Raw genomic sequence first — 22,148 nt, 5'->3', positions numbered from 1 at the left:
GGTTTGGAGCCAGCCCAAGGCAGACAAATGGACAAAACTTTATCTCTAACCAGCAAAAACCTGGAAGTGGAAGGGCATGGCTCAAGCGGCAGAGCACCAATTATGATGGTAAAGGGGCTGAACAAAAGTGCAAGGCCCTGAGTTAAAAGCATTAGCAAAGGCAAAAAAAAAAAAATTCTGAGATTTTTTTTCTTACCCTTTCTTTTACTACCTACTAACACCTGTATATGTAGAAGACCTGTATGAAAGTCATTGTTTGGGTTTAGTGAAGTAGTATGTAGTATTAGTTTGATTAACGCTTTCTAGTGTGGGTTGTGTATATGTGTATAAAATTATCCCATTTGAATACTTTGGGTCATTGCAGTGTGAATTTGAAAGAAGAAAACCAGATGGAACAACAACATTGGGACTTCTCCATCCTGTGGATCCCATTGTAGGAGGTAGGATCACAGAGACTGTGCATGAACTTGATAATGTGTGGCAAAGAACAGTAACCTTGTGTGGTAGTCAGATAGCATCCCTGTGACAACAAAAGCCAACACAGTGATTTAGGTAGGAAAAGCATAGTTTCAGAAGGCTTCATACATAGTCTTTGGCTCCATTGAGTCTGAGCCCATGGTGAGGCAGAACATCCTGGCCCTGGGAACATGGAGCCAAGGCGATACATCTCTGAAGGACATGCCCAGTAACCTACTTCCTTTAGCTAAGCCTCATCTCCTCCTGCTTCCAAAACCTCAAAAATAGTGCCTATACATGAACCTTTTGTGAGTGGATGCTTCATATCCAAATCATACCAAGATTAGATTTTAAAGCAACAAATCTGAATAATGATAAATCTGAGCATGGCTAGGTACCACAGGTACAGTGTACTTCTTGATAACAATAGCTATTTTTCTACTGTTATGGAGTTAAGAAATGGACGGTTTGCTTGAGAAAATCAGTCTTTGAAGTTGTAGTTGAAGCTAGATGTGTATAGTCGGAAGCAAAACAGGAGACTCCTCTATCCCCTCAAACTGGGATGAGAGAAAGAAAACACACACATAAATAATTGCAGGAAGTATCATTAATAAATATGTGAATATCTGCCTTTCATGACTTAACAACTACAGAGGGAAAGTACGTAAGATAAGGTACCTGCCTAGTGCCTGAGTCCAGGGAAGGATTCCTTAAGATGATGCAGGTATGGGCAACAAGAATAGCAGTGGGTGATGTAGATGGTGAATAACTTGGTAGATTTGAACACTTAAAAGAGCAAGTCTGTTGTTTACTGCTGTGTTTTACAAACAAAACTCATTTTTTAATTCCTACAGACTTTTTTGTCTGTCATGGGGCTTGAACTCAGGGCCTGGGCTCTGTCTCTGACTTTTTTCATTCAAGGCTAGTGTTCTACCACTTAAGCCACAGTTCCACTTCCAGTTTTTTCTGAGTAGTTCATTGGAGATAAGTCTCATGGACTTTCCTGTCTGGGCTGGTGATCCTCAGACCTCAGCCTCATAAGTATCTAGGATTATAGGCATGAGCCACCAGAATCCAGTTTCCTATGTACTTTCCATAGTAAAATTTTATATGGCTTTGGTCAAAGAAAGTATCCTGAGTATAAAATTGGCTTTTTCAATCAGTTTTTTATTGCTTTCATTTGTGTTCTTTTAAGTGTACTTATGGGGAGAATCTGGTAATGTGAGATGCAGACAACTTGTTTAGGCCCTAAGGTATACCTGCTGTTTTGAAGGCAGCATCTGGTCTCTGCATTGGCCTGCTTTCCCAGGTGTTTAGCACTCTGCTCCCCCCTCTTCCCCCCCTCCCCCCAGCATGATCAGTCAAAATTGACTTGATCCATGAGTGGCCACTTTGCCATCTGCTCAGCTTCATCTGCACATTACTTGTCATAAACAGTAATTTATAACTTAATATATTGAATTCTTGCTGTCTTTGAGTATTTTGTCCTGATTTAATCTTTTACTAATCTTTGTCCTGGTTTATCTGTTGTCTTTTTTTTTTTTTTTTTTTTTTGGTCAGTCATGGGGCTTGAACTAGGAGCCTAGACATTATCCCTGTGCTCTTTTGCTCAAGGCTAGATCTCTACCACTTTGAGCCACAGTGCCACTTCCAGTTTTCTGGTGGTTAATTGGAGATAAGAGTCTCACAGACTTTCCTGCCTGGGCTGGCTTTAAACTACAATCCTCAGATCTCAGCCTTCTGAGTAGCTAGGAGTACAGGCATGAGCCAACCAGTGCCCAGCTACCTCTGTCATCTGTAAATCAAACTGTTCTCTGGGAAGAGGAAGAGCTATAGGTGTTCAAAGTATCTTACCCTGATTGCCTGTGGTAACAACCTCTATAGCAGATAATAGTGTTACAAAGAGCAAACCTTCCTGTGAAGGACTGGGGTTTGAACCTAGGGTCTTGGGGTTGCTAGGCAGGCACTTCGCCACTTGAGCCATGACCCCAGCCCTAGCAGGGAAAAAACCCACCTTTCTGGTTTTGCTGGTGGCACATGTATCCTAATGCCAGCTTCTTCTGTTCTGGGATCCTTCTTCATATGCTGTGTGCTTATATCACATATTCTGAGCCTCAGTAAGGTCTTCATAGCCTGATTTAACAAGAGCACATTTTTAAAGGCTCATACCTTTGCAGTTAAAAATATTCCTTTAATAAACACTGATTTATACTTAATACATCATGAGTTCTTACTGGCTTTAGTCCAGGTTTGCTCTGGTTTGGTCTTTTACTTACCTTTCCCTGGTTTAAATCTTTATTTGGGAGTTTGGTTTTTTAACAAACATGTATAAGTGGCCGGTCACCAGTGGCTTCTGCCTGTAATCCTAGCTACTTAGGAGGCTGAGATCTGAGAATCGAGGTTCAAAGCCATCCCAGGCAAAAAAGTCCGTGAGACTCGTATCTCCAATAAACCACTCAGAAAACCAGAAGTGGCACTGTGGCTCAAGTGGTAGACTGCTCACCTTGAGCTGAAGAGCTGAGGGACAGCACCCAGGCCCAGAGTTCAACCACCACCAACAACAACAAAATGTACAAGTGTAATATGATTATGAAGAATTCCACTGAGCAGTACAGTTTAATGAGATAATCCAGGTTATTAATCTGACTACATTCCTGCCTTTCTAAGCTCATATTTTTTTATCAGTTTTTTTGTTTGTTTAGTTTTGTTTGTCAGTTGTGGGGCTCGAACTCTGGGCCTGGGTGCTATCCCTGAGCTCTTCAGCTCTAGGCGAGCACTCTACCACTTGAGCCACAGTGCTACTTCCAGCTTTTTCTGTATATGTGGTGCTGAGGAATCGAACCCAGGGCCTAATGCATGCAAGGCAAGCACTCTACCACTGAGCCACTTTCCTAACCCCTGTTTTTTTGTGTGTTTGTTTTTTTGTTTTGTTTTGCTTTGTCTGTTGTGGCGCTTGAACTCAAGGCCTGAGCACTGTCCCTAAGCTTTTTTGCTCAAGGCTAGCACTCTGTCACTTTGAACCATAGCACCATTTCCAGTTTTCTGGTGGTTAATTACAGATAGAAGTATTATAGACTTTACTGCTTGGGCTGGCTTTGAACTGCAGTCCTCAGATTTCAGCCTCTTGAGTAGCTAGTATTACAGCCATGAGCCACTGATACCAGGCTAGATTTCCTTATCTTATCCAAAAAAACATCCTGATAGAATAAGGGCTATGCAATCCCCTCCACACCATGAAGATAACATGAAATAATACACATGAAAGCAGATACCCTGTGGGTCATTTCTATGCATGCCTTCTTCATTGTGCTTGGTTTTATGTCTTAGAACCAGGCTACTGCCCTGTGAGACTGGGAATGACAACTGGAAGACTTCAGTCTGGAGTGAATACCTTGCAGGGGTTCAAAGAGGATAAAAGGAACAAAGTAACCCCAGGTGAGGCTCCTGTGTAGTCCATGTTTTTTCTCTCCTCTCTGTTTCAGGTTGGAATAGGAAGTGTAATTACCACTCATTGCTTTATTCAGTCACTTTCTTGGTGGTATTTTTGTAGTATCAATTAGCTATTTCACAAGAAACTGGAAACTCATATTAAAAGTGAGTTTTATTCTTTTCCTTCTTTGTGGGGAATAATTAACTTGGTTGTAGCTTCCCAGATGTAGGTGGCCCTCTGTGTCTGAGGACTGCGTTCACAAGTTCAACTCACTTATTTTTTTCTTACTCTCTTAGCAACAACACAGTTGCTAAGATAATTCATCTAGAGATGACCTTGTATACTAGAGGATATATGTAGGTCCTATGTGAGTACCATGCCATTTTATGACTTAAACATCCTTGGTATTTTGTATCTGCATGAGGTGTATTTTGTATCTGCATGAGGTCCTAGAACCCATTTCTTGAGGATGCCAGGAATGATTGGACCTGTTTGGGAGAAAAAGTCTGTCTTAAATATATGACAATCAATTAAATAGATTAAAATAATATTTCGTTTTTTCAACAGTATTATACTTGAATTATGGACCCTACAGTTCTTACGCTCCACATTATGACTCTACATTTGCAAATATTAGCAAGGATGATTCTGATCTAATTTATTCAACCTATGGGGAAGATTCTGGCCTTCCAAGTGATTTTAGGTGAGTCCCCAGTAAATATGCTGAGCACCACATTTCTCTAAAATGTTTTCAAAAGTACAGTATATGGTGGTAGACAATTTGCTCCAGGGAAGTTAGAATGAACTTGTGACTTTGAAATTATGTAATCATTTAATCACAATCAAAAAAAAAAGAACCTCGGGGAAGGGAGGGAGGGAGGGGATGGTAGGGGGAAAACAATGGAGGGGGTAACAATGTTCAAGAGGAAGTGTACTCATTACCTCACTCATGTAACTGTAACCCTCTGTATAGTAGCTTTACAATAAAATAAAATTAAAAAAAAAAAAGTACAGTATATGAACAATATGTGATTTATGGGTAGATGTATAGTTATCTAAATGGTGAAAGAATGTGTTCAGAAAATTTTAATTAACAAGTTATTCAAGATAGTAACTGATAACTAATATCCAGGGATTTCTTAACTCAAAATGATGGGTATTTTGTGTGTCAGTGAAGTTATTTCAAACTTGATCAGTTGGGGCACCTGTAGAACATTTTCCCTGAGCTGTTGTGAGGTGTGGGATATGAGGACATGATCCCTGAGGCAACACGTAGCCAGGTCTGTTTGACCATCATATACCCAGCTACGTCAGTTACACCCCACACCCCTGTTCATGTCCTAGTGGGTCAGTAACGTCTGTGTTCCTGTGTAAGATGCTGAGTGCTTTGCATGCCATCAGTATAATGAGATCGCTTCCCTATTTACCATGATTGTGGCTCATGGCAGGACATTTAGCTTAGGATTTCCCTTCATGGCACTTGTACCTTATAAGAATTTAACCCTGTAGATTAAACCAATCCCCTTGTTTTCTGATCTCTTAAATGTATGTGTGGTTTTGTTGCTTTTACAAGCAGGGGTCCGTAAATTAGAAATGAGCTATGGTTTCAGAACAGACTGTTTACATTCTTAGATATCACCAGTTTGAACACATTCTTTGTGCATGCCAACTGTGTGCTAGGTGTTTTCCACAGGAAAACAGTGGTGATAAAGGGAACAGTGGTGATAGAGACTGGGTCTCCTGTCAGGTGGTGACAGTGCTTTGAAGTAATGAACAGTGGTGAAGAAAGGCAGGGCTGGTGATAGGTCTTCAATAAGGAATCAGACAGTCAAACCAAACTCAATGGAGGTAAGGAAAGCAACCCTAAAAGCACCCTAGTCCAAGAATTAACCAAACTAAGACTCTGAGCTGGGTCTGCCTGGGCCTTTCAAGGAACAAAAGAAGAGTAGAAAGGAGCAGAGCAGGTAGAGAATAAAATAGAGTGGTCACAGATCACACTAGATCTTTGTAAAGACTGGGAGTTTCTGTTCTAAGTAAATAGGGAGACTACTAGTAGTTTATAAGTGAAGTTGTAGCTTGGTCTAGCTTATGATTCAAAAACCATTCTGTCTACCCTGTGTAGCATTGACTACAGGGGCAAGACAAGAGCAGGAGTTTGGGAGACTGCAGTGGAGTCCCATCGCAGTGTTAAATGATAGAGACTTGGTGTGGTGGTACACACCTGTAATCGTAGCTGCTTAGAAAGTAGAGATTGGGAGGTTTGCAGTTTAAGGCCTGCCTGGGCAAAATGTTAGTGTGACTATCAGAACCAACAAGCCAAGTGTGGTAGCATACTATCTATCATCTTAGTTAGAACATCATAAATAGGAAGCCCTAGACAAAAATAAAAAACCCTAGCTGGGCACTGGTGGCTCACTCCTGGTTCGAAGCCAGCCTAGGCAGGATAGTCCATGATGCTCTTATCTACAGTTAATCACCAAAGGCCAGAAGTGGAGCTGTAGTTCAAGTGGTAGAGTGCCACCCTTGAGTGAAAAACTTAACAGGACAAGGCTGGGATTGTGGCTTAATGGTAGAGTGCTTGCCTGGTATGCAAGTGCTTGCCTGGTTTGATTTCTTAGTACCACATAAAGCAAAAAAATTAATTAAAAAAAAGCTAAGAGAGAGTGCCCAGGCCCTGAGTTCAAGCCCCAGTCAGTACCAGCACACACAAAATTACAAAAGCCTGCCCACAAAAAAAGGCTAAGAAAGAACTGAGGTTTTGTAATTCAAGTGATAGAGCCTCTCCCTAGCAAGCACAAGGTACTGATTTCAAACCCTATCACCACCAAGGTTGAGGCAGTCAGTAACTAGTCAGGAAATTTTGTACAGATGAAAATGGAGTGAGAGAGAAGTCAGGAAGACTCTCAGGTTTTTCAGACTTAGCCTAAAAGGATGTCCTTATTATTTATTGATAAGTAGGTAATTTGGGAGCACCACTTGGGGAGAATTTCGTGCATTTTCAGGTTAAACTTGACGTGTCTATTTAAGTAGAGGGTGTAACTTTTGAGTTTTTAGTGTGTATTAAAATACTGAGGTGAGGGCTGGGAAGGTGGCTCAGTGGTAGAGCGCTTGCCTTGCATGCATGAGACCCTGGGTTCAATTCCTCAGCATCACATAAGCAAAAAGAAAAAAGCCGGAAGTGGCGCTGTGGCTCAAGTGGTAGAGCGCTAGCCTTGAGCTGAAGAGCTGAGGGACAGCGCCCAGCCCCAGAGTTCAGGCCCCACGACCAGACCCAAAATAAATAAATAAATAAAATAAAATACTGAGGTGACCCTGAGGTCCATGGGAGGAGCAAGAAACCCCAAGAACTGCCTGGGCCCTATCACTGTGCTTAGTCTTAATTTTTCTTTGCATAGCTCTCAGAACATTTCGTTTTTCACTTTGTTCTTATTATTGTTTAATTCTCTGATGATGACAGATTTATCACTGGTAAATATGTAAATGCAGCGATGCTCTGGACAGAAAGTTTTACATCAGGGTGTGTTAGCCAAGGACATCTGATTGAAAGAGTTGGCTGTGTCAGAGGATTTGAAGCCAGTGCTGATGATTTATGTAGAAGTCACTTTCCCAACCCTCTGTCTTTCAGCATCCAGGAGTTTTTGGCCACATGCCAAGATTATCCATATGTTATGGCAGATAGTTTGTTGGATGTTTTAACAAAAGGAGGGCATTCTAGGACCCTGCAGGAGTTGGAAACGGTAAGAATGCTGCTAAAGAAACAGGGCAGTTTATTCTTGGCTCTGAAATATTAGTCACTGGGTGTTATGAAACTCAGGATTAGCCAGTATGACATCTGGACTCTATTCCCCTGAAAAGTGGGTGGAGGCTAGCATGGAGGACAGGGTACAGAAAGGAATAACTTAACTACTAGAGTTCATGAGGGCCTAGATTGTCATTCTCCTGATCTTGGGGAGATAATCCTCAAAAATGAGGGTCACAACCCAGAAGTTAGTGACTGCTGTATATCCTAACTCACTAGCTGGTAACTGAACTGACTAAAATGGTAGGGTATGCTCTGTCCTTATGTGGTAATAGTGCATTGGTAGGAGCCTTAGAAAATAAAGAGCTTTCTCATTGCTGCCTTCTAGCACTTATAAAGGCCTCTCCAATTTAAAATTTTTGTTTTAAAGATTAGAACCTGAAAATGTTCCTTGTGGTGTAAAAGAGCATTGACACAACGTTAATGTCACCATAGTTAGAAAAGCCAGTGGCTCTTAATGGTGGCTCTTAATGGTGCTTTGTCCATTGACCACAGCTGTATAGGTGGTGGGTGTTCCTAGGAGACTTGTCAGTAAGGCTAGCGTTAGTGCCTCAACGCTCAGTGTGACTGAGGTAAAATCCTAGCACATGAACTACTTTCCTCATTTGACCTGGAAAACACAACATACCCTTCCCATAAATGAAGCTGAAGTAATTTTTTTATAGAATTTTTTTTTGGTAAATGTAGTCATGTATTTTAAAATGTAATTGTTTTGCCCTTGTATGCAGCAGTTCTCTTTATAATGTATCTTAGAAAATCAAAGTTTCATATAGACAGAATACATGGTTTATCATTTTTAGAAAATGGGAATTGTTATATCACAATACAAATTTTTCAAGAAAGATGTCTATTGATGCCATGATGCACTTGTCTATGTGTGAGTTCTTAGACAGCTAGGATTATAGGAAAGTCCACATTCTGTGCTATTTGCATATTTTACAGCTATCTGAAGATAGTGCTCTGGTAATAACCTACAGTCCTTACTTGCCAATCTTAACCTGTTACAAAGCTCCACTTAGGTATTTTTTAATGTTTACCAGTGATCCTGATCACTGGCACTTTAACTGACAAATACTCTCAAAATGGTAATGATTATATTTAATTTCATTTTAAAAGTTATATTCTAATACTGCTGTCCTTTTAATTACCATACACTGGTTGTACAGGAGGGGCTCATTAGGTATTTTCATGTATGTATACAATGCATCCTGCTTAAACCCTACCCCCTGCATCCCTCTCCCTTATCTCCTCCCCTTTCTTAAATCCAGCTCTTAATCCTTTTCTCTTGCTGTAAAAATTGACACTTAGCTATTTTCTTTTGCTATATGTTTTCATAAACTGTTGTTTTTCTTTATCCTTATAGTCATCACCTGAAGATGAAGGCCAGTCTAGCACCTGTGATACAGCTAAAGAAATGGAGGTGATTTTTTTTCCCCTGGTACTGGGGATTAAACTCACGGCTTTGCACTTGCTAGCATTCACTCTCTGCCACCTGAGCTATGTTCCTAGTCCATTTTTAAATGGAGAAACTGCTGAAAGACCTAGATGATAAAGCTTTTGTTTATTTTTAAGTACTCATTAGATTTCATCTGATAAAAGTATTTTTGCCTTTGGAGGGTTTAGTAGTATAGTCATTATTTAGAAGAAACATGTAAACCACGGATCCAAAATCAGTTTCCATACAGCGTAAATACATAGGCTCTGGGCACCCAGAAAAGGAACTCACTGCTTTGTGGAGCTATCTGAACAAGGCTAGAAGATGAAGAAGCAGTCACTTTCCCAGAAAGCAGGGCTAGGCATGTGATGTCTTGAAACAGGTGAAACTACATGGATAATGACAAATTGGTCTGAAAGCAAAGCACCTGTGCAGCAAGCTCAGCAGATGACCCAGTATCTCTGGGTAAGAATAGGTGAGGCAGGCTGGAAAGGTGGCTCAGTGGTAGAGTGCTAGCCTTGCATGCATGAGGCCCTGGGTTCGATTCTTCAGCACCACATAAACAGAAAAAGCCGGAAGTAGCGCTGTGGCTCTAGTGGTAGAGGGCTAACCTTGAGCTGAAGAGCTGAGAGACAGTGCCCAGGCCCAGAGTTCAGGCCCCACAACTGACAAGTCCCCCCCCCCCCCCCCCCCCCAAGAATTAGGTGAGGCTTTGGGTAGGAACCCTAGGATCAAGAATCTTCTGTGCATTGCCAAAAAGCTGAGACTAGGATGGGATACTATGATCAGATATAGGAAAGGGAATCTGTGAAACTTTTCTTAAGCCAAAAAACACCTAGCATACTAACATTAAAGTTGATAATAAGGATTTAGGAGGAATCAATGTGATCTGGATCTGGTGCATTCAATCTTATAGGAAAGAGAGCACACCCTAAACGGGAAGAAGGACACGCCTTTCAGATGTGATAAATGTGATCTGGGTGCTGCAGGTGTGGTCCTAAAATCTCAGGTCTGGGCTGTGGTATGGCAGTTGTGGATATAAACATAGCACTCAGGATGAACATAGTGAAAGGCTAAAGGATAGCACTTTGGAAAAAAGCAGTAGTCGAGTAAGGTAGGAAACTTGCAAAAAGATACTGAGCAGGAGGGGAGAGTTCAGCAACATCAGAAGCAAACCAGTCCAAGAAGAAACCTGCAAATGTTACTTTGTAGTACTGGGGTCTAGAACTCATAGCCTCTCATTTGCTAAGCAAGTGCTCTGCCACTTGAGCTATATGCCTCCAGTCCCTGAAAATGTCATTTGTAACCTTGATCACAGCAATGTCAGTAAAGTGGTAAGGGGAGAAGGCCTTAAAAAGGACTAAACAGAGGTGTGAGGCCAAGAAAGTGAAGATTTAGATGGTATTTATACAGCCATGTTTTCATATGCTTAGTGAAGGAGCAAGAGTGAAAGAAATCTTGAGAATAGGAAAAGTTGGATAAGAAATAAAGACTAGGGCTAGGGGTAGGGGCGCTGGGGAAACAAAGGAGGAGGCAACAATGCTTGATAAGAAATGTACTTATTACCTTGCCCATGTAATTGTAACCCCTCTGTATGGTATTTTCACAACTTAAAAAAAAAACTAGGGCTGGGAAGGAGGCTCAGTGGTAGAGTGCTTGCCTTGCATGTATGAGCCCCTGGGTTTGATTCCTCGGCACCACATTTGCAGAAAAAGCCAGAAGTGGCACTGTGGCTCAAGTGCTAGCCTTGCACTGAAGAGCTGAGGGATAGTGCCCAGGCCCAGAGTTAAAACCCTATGACAAAAAAAAAAAAAGGAAAGAAAGAAAGAAAATAAAGACTAAGCTGTGCTCATGCCTTAATTCTCACTACTCAGACTGAGATCTCAGGATCACAGTTCAAAGCCAGCCTTGGCAAAAAAGTCCATGAAACTCCCTCCAATTAATCACAGAAAAAGTTGGCAGTGGTGCTATGGTTCAAGTGGTAGAAGCACTATCCTTGAGCAAAAAAGGAGCTCAGGGACAGCACCCAGGCCCAGAGTTCAAGCCCCAGAATGGGCCAAAAGAAATAAAGGACTATTGAGTAGAATTATGAGGATCCTGCTAAAATGGTCAGCTATAAATACATACTAGTGTCAGTTTGTACAGCTGAAGTTTTGCACTGCGCACTTTCATACTATTTGTATGTAAAGGAAAGGAGTCTGGTGTCCAGACTGGTTGAGCTTTGAGTGCAGTACTCCAGTAGAAATGGAACAATGACTTTGGCTACTTATCTAAGTTGATGGCATTCTTATGAAGAATTGTTGAGGTTATGGAAACATTGAGTCTTACAATTCCAGAAATAAAACTCTCCCTTCCTAAGGTTTTCTTTCTCCCGTGCAGCACTAGCAGCCTGGTTTGGGTGCCTGGAGTTGACCCAGGAAGATTCTTACACAATAGGTCTATAAGAATGCACATTTATGGACTGGCTGGACTGAAACACGTACCCGAGTCTCCAAAACATGAGGCATTGTTGTCAGTATTGAGGCAGTGACTTCTTAAAAGAAGTGTATAATGCAGATTGTATAAGATGTAATAATATTATGGAGAAGTGTTTTCTTGCCAAAATTTTAAGAATAACATTTTAAAAGGATGTTTTGGGTGGTTGGGAAGGTGGTTCAGTGGCAGAGTGCTTGCCTTGCATGTATGAGGCCTTGGGTTCGGTTCCTCAGCACCACATAAGCAGAAAATGCCAGAAGTGACACTGTGGCTCAAGTGGTAGAGTGCTAGCCTTGAGCCGAAGAGCTGAAGGACAGTGTTCAGGCCGAGTTCAGCCTCACAACTGATCCCCAAAAAAAATGGGAGTGGAGGGTTCTTGGAAGGCATTTTTTGATAGTCATATAATTGTAATAGGTGGAATAGCTTTGCCTAGAAACATAGCCATCTTACTAATTTTTACTGAACATTGTCATGACTTAGCAAGCCCAAGTAATTGCCTTTTTTTTTTTCCTTTTGAGGCAGATTACAGAAGTAGAACCAGCAGGGCGTTTGGACTCTAGCACCCAAGACAGACTCACAGCACTGAAAGCAGTAACAAACTTTGGTGCTCCCATTGAAGTATTTGACTCTGAAGGTGAGGCTCTCAGGACACAGTGTGCTGGGAACTGCATAGCATAGGCATTGAAGCATTACTGCTGCCTCAGTGGCAACCATCCACCACAGGAAAACCAGGGCCAACCACATTAAGTGAATAGTAAAGCATGGCTGTGCTCGTGGTTTCATTTGAGGGGAGGAGGCTAGCCAGTAAGAAACAGGGCCTGAATAGTATGATTCACACTTCCACACAGGATGAAACAGGCATGCCCATGTCTTCTTTGGTGTCTTCTTACCACAGAGGCTGAAGTGTTCCAGAGGAAACTTGACGAGACCACCAGGTTGCTCAGGGAGCTCCAGGATGCGCAGAATGAGCGGCTGAGCACCAGGCCCCCTCCCAACATGATCTGCCTCTTGGGTCCCTCGTACAGAGAGATGCACCTTGGTATAGTATGCCTCCAGCAAGTGTCAGGGAGGAGGGGTGTGCATAAAGGGAAATTGCTGAGTAGTGACAGCACTGTAAAGTGGTGGCACAGAATGCTTGTTCTCTGCATTTGTACATTCACTGCTGTCTTGGATTTTTTTTAAGGAGTCACTTTTTGATACCTGGAACTGTTTTTCTTTTTCTTTCTAGCTGAACAAGTGACTAATAACCTTAAAGAACTTGCACAGCAAGTGACTCCAGGCGATATCGTGAGCATGTATGGAGTTCGAAAAGCCATGGGGATTTCCATTCCTTCCCCTGTCGTGCCACACAACCTCATAGACTTGACAGAAGGTGCGTGCTCGGTTTCTCTGGGACAATGGGAGGCTCTTGTATGTAGAACTAGTGTATTTCTCACATTTTCAGCAAAGTTGCGGTAGTGACCTAATCACTGCTTCTTAGCCTTGAGTGTGGTGCAAGGGCTATCAGCTAGAGGTGGCTCACCTCCACTCTCACTCTAATGACATGGCAGAGTGTTCAGTACTGTCTTCTTCCTTCAGAGCTTGAAGACCCTAAGAAGGCTGATGTTGCTGAGTGAGGACCTGATGGGAGCTCAAGCTTGCTGGTATTTGATTATATATTATGTACATATTTTCTTCATTCCAAAATTGGAAATGCCTTTCAGAAGATATTAACTATTCATAAATTGTGTTTTTAATTAAACTTTGGAACAGTTAATTTTATATGTTCCAGAGATTGGACTTGTATTAGGTAATAAAGCTGAACCTGGAACTCCGAAGAGTACTGTGCATATCCATCAAGTTCCCCCTGACCTTCCCTGACTCAGAATATGATTACATCTTAATGGACCAAGTTCTCAAGATAAATTGGAATCCCTTATTTTTTACCCTCCCCATTAAAGAAATTATACCCAGGTGGTTCTGCAACTTACCAGATCTCATCATAATTCAGAAATCAGCCCTTTGTGAGCAAGGCATATAGCTTTGGCTATTGTCATACCTGGGTGGGTCTTTTTTTTTTTTTTTTTTGGTCCGGTCGTGGGGCCTAAACTCTGGACCTGCGCACTGTCCCTCAGCTTTTCAGCTCAAGGCTAGCACTCTACCACTTGAGCCACAGCACCACTTCCAGCTTTTTTCTTTTTGCTTATGTGGTGCTAAGGAATCAAATCCAGGGCCTCATGCATGCAAGGCAAGCGCTCTACCACTGAGCCACCTTCCCAGCCCCACCTGGGTGGGTCTTAATGCTACTTGTATTTTACATACAAGGCAGCCTCATCTGAGAGCTGGAGCATGGCTCAAGTGGTTGAGCAACTGCCTAGCAAGTGTAAGGCCCTAGAAAATAAAAATAAAAAATCAGCCCATCTAGTGAGATCTTTCATTTGCATACCACAAAAACAAACACACTTAGAATGATGGGAGAAGGCACCATATAGAAATGATGTGGTTAGTAATTAGGAGCCTTCCCCCATCCCACCTACCAGAAAAGGAGAGGCTAGGAGGTTCTTAGCACTATAACATGTCTGGTATTTTTGTTTTTTCATTTTTGCAGTTATTTGGAACACTAGCAAAAAGATGAGCCAAATAAGCTAAAACCATCCTCCAGAAGACCAACTCAGAAGACAGTTTTTTTCTGTTTACTTTTTTTCTAAGATCACCTCAGGGCATGCATCTGAGTATTTTTTATCTGAAAATGGCTGTTTGTTTAGCAGTCACTCAGCTAAGATGGTGATTTTCTGCTTTTAGTTCAAAAGATAGCCTGTTAAAAAGCCAGAGTGGAGGTATACTGATGTAAGACTGTAAATCTCAGGAGGATCCAAAGTTCAAGCCAGCCCAAACAAAAATTAGCAGTATACCCCTCCCCCTCATCTCATGCCAGGTACCTGTCATCTCACCTAGATTGGAAACTGGGTAGAAAGGCTGCCCCTAGACAGGAATGTGAGGCCCTACCTGAAAACAACTAAAGCAGAAATGGCTGAAGGCATGCGTGGCTCAAGTGGTAAAATACCTGCCTAGCAAGCACAAATTCCAGAATCCAAACTAGTACCACCAAAAGCAGTAATAAAAAATAACAATACCTAAAAAATGGGGATGGATACATAACCTAATTCATTGAACAAATAATGTTTAATATTCATATGGCCCATCTGTGTAAAACCCAAACTGGAATCTATTATGTGTTTTTCTTGACTTGAGAAAACTCGAATGAATCTTAAAACTTACAAAGGGGATTCTCTTTTTTAAAACTTAGTTGAGATGTTTTTATGCAGGCTATATCTAGAGTCTTACTTTTAGTCTCTGAAATATAATTTGGTAAGTTCCTTAAGACCAAGAAGATGTTTATATTCAGAAGACCTTAGGACATTCAGGTTTCTGCATTGCTAATTTAATGCATAAAAAGCAGCTAAATAAGCACTGGTACTTTATAAAATGAAACATTTAAAACAGATGGTATATATCTATAAATACAGATTAATTGTTTGATGCACCAACTCAAAGCATATTCCTATACAGTGACCTGTTACATACATGAAATATAGCATGAGTAATGCTCATCTTCCTGTTGGAAATTTCCTTAGGAAGCAATCAGAAGACTTCTGTATTAATGTCCCATAGTTAGTAAGCTGCCTTAATAGGAATTTTAAGCAAGTCTGATCCATAGAGAAGGGTGTTATTAGAAATATACTTGTTGCTGTCATGAAAACAAATGACACATCAAGAAATTACTTGGGGCTGGGAAGGTGGCTCAGTGGTAGAGTGCTTGCCTTGCATGCATGAGGACCTGGGTTCAGTTCCTCAGCACCACATAATCAGAAAAAACCAGAAGTGATGCTGTGGCTCAAGTGGTAGAGTGCTAGCCTTGAACTGAAGAGCTGAGGGACAGCGCCCAGACCCAGAGTTCAGGCCCCACGACTAGCAAAAAAAAAAAATTACTTGGTAATTTATAAAAGATCAACTGCAAGTGAGTCTATGACCTGAACATCAAAAACTTATAAAATAATCTTAGCACAGTACTTTAATTGCACCTAACAATACAAGAACGGTAACTCCCAGCTGGGCTTCCTGTTGCTGAAATAAAATCTGACTTGCATGTTGGGAGGGTACGCAGGTGTTGACTCAGGCTGGGCCTTGCCTCCACTCTCCTGGCAGCTGGAACCTTCCACCTTGCCAGGGACACTGATCACTGCTAGAGTTGAAGAACACAGAGTTCAGCGCAGGGCTCACCTGAAACCAATCCTCTTGTGACAAGAGGATATATAAACAAATCAACTTAAACAAGACTCTGCTCCTTACCCCAGCATTTTAACCATAAGAGTCCTTTACACAGTAGGTTCTTGTGCTGTGAGGACTGGTTACAGGTACATGCAAGTGCAGCAGAGCAGTCCCTGGCCCCAAAACAGGTCCTGTCACTCCCCTTTGCCCCATTGAGGGTCACAACTCATTGCAAACCTGGCAGGTCAGGTGTCCTAGCTCTAGTCCTATGAGGAGGATTTTCTAGGTAACTCCAGGTTTGTAAGTGGCTTCTAAAAATCCTGTAGTATTGTGAAGCTCAGTGGGTTTAGAGATCCTGGGAATGCACTAATCATGAAGTGAAGACCACTCCATATAAAGGAACGAGCAGTTCAGTCATTTCTCACCTTGAAACAGTTCGCCTTTTTTCAGCTTCTTGTGGAACTGAAGCAGAGTATAAGATGCGATCTTCCAAAGCTCGTTTTTTTCCTTGACTCATTGAAAGAAAGGGTTCAGCATTTGTGAGAGGCTGGCCTAGCAGGGCTGAGGTTTGAGTTCAAGGTCTCACACTTGAACCATTCCCCTAGCTGCTCCTCCTGATTTTGAAGCTTTCCAGATTTAGTTGTGAAGACTCATGTCAAGAAATAGCACAGGCTGTCCAAGTCCTATATACAGATACTATTCTCCCACTATCAACACAAAAAAGACAGGCATGGTGGTACATACCTATAATCCCAGCACTCAAGGTGGATAGAAGAAGATTGTCAGTTCCAAACCAGCTGGGATTACACAATAAAACTTGTCTCCAAAAAAAGAAAAATGGTCAGGCATTGGCTAAAGAATGTGAATAAATAAGCAGCATATAGCCTGGTGCTTGTGGCTCACACCTACAATCTTAGTTACTCAGAAGGCTGAGATATGAAGATCCAGGTTCAAAGTCAGCTCACAGAAGAATCCCAAGATTCTGATTTCCTATTAACCAGCAAAAAGCCAAAAGTGGGTGTGGCCTCATGTGGGAGCATAAGGTTCTGAGTCTCAGAACTGGCAAAAAAAGAAAAAGAAAAAAGACGTAGTTGATAGTTGAAGACTAAGAGAGAACTCAAAGATGGCAGTCAGGAAAAAGTAGAAAGATTACACCTTATTTCAAGCCTTTTCAGCTTATTGAACGTAGTCCCAGAAGACTTGTATCAAAGTTGCCTGATTCTAAGTCCAGGCTTGACACTCCTTCTTGCTGTAAGCCACATTCCGTAGGATTTATACCCCAGCTAGGTTAATCCCATAAATACCCAGGTCACTGGACAGTAGTCCTATTTACATGTGGTGAGTGGTTAAAGAAATGATACACAGCTGTAAACTCCACTTGCCAGAATGCTTGTCCTGCTGGATAGAACAGACCCATACTGCACAGCCCAGCCTACTCCTCCATTGACCTATAAAGCATTGGTCTTTTGTGCATGCTCACAAGTACATTCAGTACACCAGCTGACGTGGAAGCATAGCTTGACAGCAGAGGTTAAAGTGTCATCTAAGCAGCCTTGCTGCCAGGACCTGGCCTTGGGCCAAATGCTGTTTCCACAGAGTTGGGTCTTGGTTTGCTCAGTGAAGGAGATTGGCCACTGGAAGTCTTCAGTTCAGCCCAAGGCCTTGAAACTTGGCAGTGTCTGTACAAACGAAGTAAGTTCGTAGCTCGCCTTTGCCCTTAACGTTGATCAGCCCCCGGCACTCACAAGAGTAGCCTAGTCTCTGGAGGATGGTACATGTCTCTTCAGTAACCTGAGCAAAAGAAAGCCACATCAAGCAAGAAGCCTGCTTGAATATAGGCAGGTTGGTCAAATATTAATCCATACTTTCATTCTCTGTTACAGCCATGCTGAGGCGTGGCAAGCCCTCCACAGTAGGAGGGTCTTTTCTCCTGGGTCACATTCCCCCCCAGGGGTTGCTACCTGGATTTTGCCCAGTTCTCCAGTGCTCTCCATGCGGCTGGCAACGTTGACTGCATTTCCCCAGATGTCATACTGAGGTTTTCGGGCTCCAATTACTCCAGCAATCACAGGCCCATGGTTCATGCCTGAAGGTAACAAGACATCTGAACTGGGAGAGTCCACAGTCCATCCCCAACCACAAAGGGGTGACAGCTTTCTGAGGTGCCTACGCAGTAGGGTTTGTGGTAGGAGAAAGGCCTGCCCTGCCTGGCTCTGGTCCAGGCTCCATGAAGCAGGAAGGCTAGTTTTGTCAGGAATATTTCTGACATGTGCCATTCCCCCTCCATTTGCTAACAAAGTGCCCACTCTGAGCTAGCTGGCTAGTTAGGTTTGTTTAAAGGTCTCCTGTTGATAGCCAGGATTTAGGTTCTGCATTTTCTACAGTTGTGTATTCTTACTAAAATCATCAAAGGCAACCACAATGCCAAGTCACAATTTCAACCAAGCTGCTGACAACTTCAAAGCAGGTAACCTGTACCAGACAGACCTGGAGCCTCTTGCAAGAGAGGAGACCCAAATCAGTAAGGTCAGGGATGCCGCAGGAAAAATTAAACATCCAAGACACCCAAATGGTCATAATGAACTATTTTCAGAATATTTACTCACTGAAGAAGGAAAACCTAGCAGAAATGAATGAATTTCTAGAGAAATACAAATTGCCAAAACTGAAGCAAGAAAATACAAATTAAACAAGCCCATAACGTACAATAAGAGGAAGCAATCAGAAGTCTTCCAATAAGGAAAAGCCCAGGCCCAGACAGATTGATCACAGAATTCTATAAAGACGTTTTAAAGAGGAGCTAATACTCATACTCAAGCTCTTGTGTGAAATAGCAGAGGGAGCAATCCCAGACTCATTCTATGAACCAATAACCCACATCCCCAAACCAGGCAAGGATCCAACAGAAAAAAGAACTACAGACCAAGCTCTGATGAACACAGACTAAACTTCTCAATAAAATAGTAGCCAACAGAATCCAGAAACAAATCACACATTTTAACCAAGTAAGCTTCATCCCACAGATGCAAAGCTTGTTTAACATATTTAAATCAATAAATGTAATCCCCCACATTAATAGAACCAAGGTCAAGAACCACATGGTTATCTCAATTGATGCAGAAAAGGCTTTTGACAAAACATCCATTCATGCTCAAAGCTCTGGAGAAAATAGGAACAGAAGGAACATTCTTTAAAACAAAAGCCATATTAAATAGACCAACAGCCAATATCATACTAAATGGGGAAAAGCTAAAACCAGTTCCCTTAAAATCAGGAACAAGGCAAGGATGCCCACTCTCCATTCCTTTTCAGTATAGTTTGGAATCTGTAGCAATAAGACAAGAAAAGGGGATCTACATAGGGGAAGAAGAAATTATTCCTATTTTCAGATGGCATGATCTTATACCTAAACTACCCCCACCCCCCCCCCCCCACCAAAAAAAAAAACTCCACTCCCAAACTAGAACTAATAAGTCACTTTGGCAAAGTAGCGGAATATAGAATTAACACACGATAATCTTAAAAAGAATAAAATATCTAGGAATTAACCTAATCAAAGATGTAAAGGAACTATTCTGTGAAAACTAAAAATCTAAAGAAAGAAACCAAAGAGGACACCGGGAAATGGAAAGATCTTCCCTGTTTGTGATAGGTAGAATAAATATTGTGAAAATGACCATACTGCCAAAAATGATACACAAATTCAACACAATTCCCATCAGAATCCCAACAACATTCTTTCCTGAAATAGAAAACAACCCAAAACTTCATATGGAAAACAAAAACCTAGAATAGCCAAAGTAATTGTAGGCAAAAGAAGCAATGCAGGAGATAATGACAATACCAGATTTCAGACTCTACTATCGAGCTTGGTATTGGCACAAAAGTAGATCCAAAGACCAATATAATAGAAGATCCAGAAATAAAACCACATGCATACAGTCAGTTGATATTGAACAAAGGAGCCCAAAGACATACAGTGGAAAACACATAGCCTCTTTAACTATTGGTGCTGGGAAAACTGGGCAACCACATGCAGAAAACTAAAAGTGGATCCCAGACAGACCAGGAACACCTGCGGCTGCTCCACTCCCCTACCCGCTCTGCCCACCAAGCCTCACCGACACGGAGGCGGAAGGAGTTGAAGGAGTGCCTGTTGATCCCATCCAGCTTGCTCATCAGGGCGATGCTGAAGTCTACCATGACGCCGATGTGCGTGTGCTGCCGCTCCAAGTCCTGCAGCATGACCATACTGCACTCACAGCCCCTTGACCACAGGCACCCCATCTTCCCATATCCCACAGGGCTATCCAAACCCCACAGAGCTTCACCACCACCGAAAATCTCGAAGCAGGGCTGCATAAACAGCTTTATCCCCACCCCCACAAACAGGACAGAGTAGGGTACTTCAGTAATGGGAGTACCTGGTTCTCATGCCCCGAAGGAACACTGAGCCCTGCAGCTGCCATGTAGGTGCTGCCAATGGTCTTGATCTTCTCCACGCCACTGAACTTGGGCTTCAGCAGCAGCTGTGGGAAGCCAGGCAAGTCAGACAGTGCGGCCCTGCGCAGGTGCTGCAAGAACACACACACACACACACACACACACACACACACACACACACACACACACACACACACACACACACACACACACACACACACACACACACACACACACACACACACACACACACACACACCTCTCCTCTGAACTCCTTGAAAGGGCCAAATAGCAAATGATCTACCCAGGAGGGGGCAGTTGTTGGCAGAGTTCTGCCCAACCTGTTTTCTAAGGTAGCTGGCAACAAGTGCCTCACCCAGTCAGGCTGTTCCAAGGACCTAACTGTAATCTTAGCAGCTGCCCAGCACAGAAGCTGAATTAAAGGTGAGCTCAGTCAGTGCACACAATGCATTCCTTTATCATGACACTGCATGTTGTCTAGCTAGTGTGCTGTGGTGCTGGGGGTTGACCTAGGCCCTCTCCTGTGCCACCCCCCCTCTGCCTGCACCTCATCGAAGTCAGCGATGATCTCGTTGAGCAGGCGCAGACACTCCAGCCCCTCCTTGTTGACATCACACTCTGTGTAGAACACTTTGAAGTCCGGCACAGATGCAAACATGACACAGACACAGTCATAGGACTGATGGTACCAGTCCTGTGGCAGGGCAGGGAAGAAACGGCACTGTAAGACCACTGAGCCTCAAAGTGACAGCTGCCGCTGAGCAGTCCAGAGGGGTGGGCAGAGCCCTCAGCCCTGGCTGGCAACTTCAGAATGGGCTGGTGGGGAGAGGAGAGCTGAGTCTGGCTAGGTGAGCACCAGCTGGGCCTGAAACTCAGGCGAGAGGAAGCAGGAGACAGAAACTGGGTTCTGCACTGAGCAGAACACTGGTGGAAATAGTCATGTCTCAAAGAAATTCCCAGGCTTGGGCTGGGAAGGTGGCTCAGTGGTAGAGCGCTTGCCTTGCATGCATGAGGCCCTGGGTTCGATTCCTCAGCACCACATAAGCAAAAAGAAAAAAGCCGGAAGTGGCGCTGTGGCTCAAGTGGTAGAGCGCTAGCCTTGAGCTGAAGAGCTGAGGGACAGCGCCCAGGCCCAGAGTTCAGGCCCCATGACCGGACCCAAAAAAAAAAAAAAAATTCCAGGCTTGGCCCTCATGACAATCCCAGAGAAGTCAAGGCCACACACTAACCAGACTCCCAACTACAAGCCCAGGTTTACATACCACCACACACTGCCTCCATGGTGTCCTGACCCCACACCCCTTCATTCTAACTGCGTACCTCATTTAGCTTGTCTCCAATGAAGTGGGCAGCCACATGGGCTGGCAGGACATTCTCCAGGAGAAGGCGGTTCACGTTTTCCATGGTCTCAAACTCCTCATGTTCCTTCTTGAACTTCTTCTTCCACAAACAATCCAGGCGGCAGTAATAGTCGATCTGCAAACTGGGGAAAGTCAGTGTCCTGCAGCGGGCCCCACCTGAGGGGCTGGCTGGGAGCCCAGGCTAGCCCACAGTGTGCTCATGACAAGCCTGTGGCTGCTGCCTGGGGGAGGGGGGGGGATGACTGGGAGTCCCTCAGCCTTAACAACAAGCCTAATTTCTTGGCATGTGAGGCCCTCTGCACCCTGCCTATCCTACTGGGGGCCCAGGAAGCTAAAGAGCTGTGCATACCTGTCTGGACAGCATGACCAGAGTGCTGTAGAACAGAACCAGGTAGAAGTTGATCATGGTCTTCAGGTCCCTTGGTGAATAGTCCAGTGCACTGCTGGATGAAGGGCAGGAGTCAGTGGTGCGCTAAGAAC

General features: G+C 43.1%; 2 protein-coding genes across 11 annotated transcripts in view; one reads left to right on the top strand and one right to left on the bottom strand.

Annotated features, from left to right (window-relative positions):
- The window catches only part of Brd7 (bromodomain containing 7), a 35,255-nt gene extending 21,843 nt beyond the window's left edge, over positions 1 to 13,412 (top strand). Inside the window, exons 9-17 of the mRNA XM_042693414.1 lie at positions 365 to 440; positions 3,784 to 3,891; positions 4,454 to 4,589; positions 7,512 to 7,623; positions 9,049 to 9,105; positions 12,118 to 12,229; positions 12,491 to 12,634; positions 12,824 to 12,967; positions 13,174 to 13,412. Coding sequence (XP_042549348.1) covers positions 365 to 440; positions 3,784 to 3,891; positions 4,454 to 4,589; positions 7,512 to 7,623; positions 9,049 to 9,105; positions 12,118 to 12,229; positions 12,491 to 12,634; positions 12,824 to 12,967; positions 13,174 to 13,211 — 927 coding nt within the window. The 3' untranslated portion in view covers positions 13,212 to 13,412. The remainder of the gene's footprint in view (positions 1 to 364; positions 441 to 3,783; positions 3,892 to 4,453; positions 4,590 to 7,511; positions 7,624 to 9,048; positions 9,106 to 12,117; positions 12,230 to 12,490; positions 12,635 to 12,823; positions 12,968 to 13,173) is intronic.
- The window catches only part of Adcy7 (adenylate cyclase 7), a 52,169-nt gene continuing 32,509 nt past the window's right edge, over positions 2,489 to 22,148 (bottom strand). For 4 of the 10 annotated variants that reach the window (XM_042693407.1, XM_042693411.1, XM_042693408.1 and 1 more), the window contains exons 20-26: positions 22,018 to 22,111; positions 21,628 to 21,783; positions 20,855 to 21,001; positions 20,268 to 20,372; positions 19,965 to 20,079; positions 17,805 to 17,929; positions 15,632 to 17,634 (exon numbers count right to left, since the gene is read on the bottom strand). In XM_042693407.1, coding sequence (XP_042549341.1) covers positions 17,488 to 17,634; positions 17,805 to 17,929; positions 19,965 to 20,079; positions 20,268 to 20,372; positions 20,855 to 21,001; positions 21,628 to 21,783; positions 22,018 to 22,111 — 889 coding nt within the window. In that variant the 3' untranslated portion in view covers positions 15,632 to 17,487. Of the gene's footprint in view, positions 2,590 to 3,981; positions 4,375 to 15,631; positions 17,635 to 17,804; positions 17,930 to 19,964; positions 20,080 to 20,267; positions 20,373 to 20,854; positions 21,002 to 21,627; positions 21,784 to 22,017; positions 22,112 to 22,148 lie in introns of those variants that run through there. The other 6 variants (XR_006149551.1, XR_006149550.1, XR_006149549.1 and 3 more) reach the window with 6 other exon arrangements.

The sequence above is a fragment of the Dipodomys spectabilis genome, unplaced genomic scaffold, assembly GCF_019054845.1.
Source record: "Dipodomys spectabilis isolate Male_0828 unplaced genomic scaffold, ASM1905484v1 ptg000165l, whole genome shotgun sequence".
Classification (NCBI taxonomy): domain Eukaryota; kingdom Metazoa; phylum Chordata; class Mammalia; order Rodentia; family Heteromyidae; genus Dipodomys; species Dipodomys spectabilis.
Note: the sequence above shows the minus strand (reverse complement) of the source record. Positions and strands in the feature narration are given on the sequence as shown.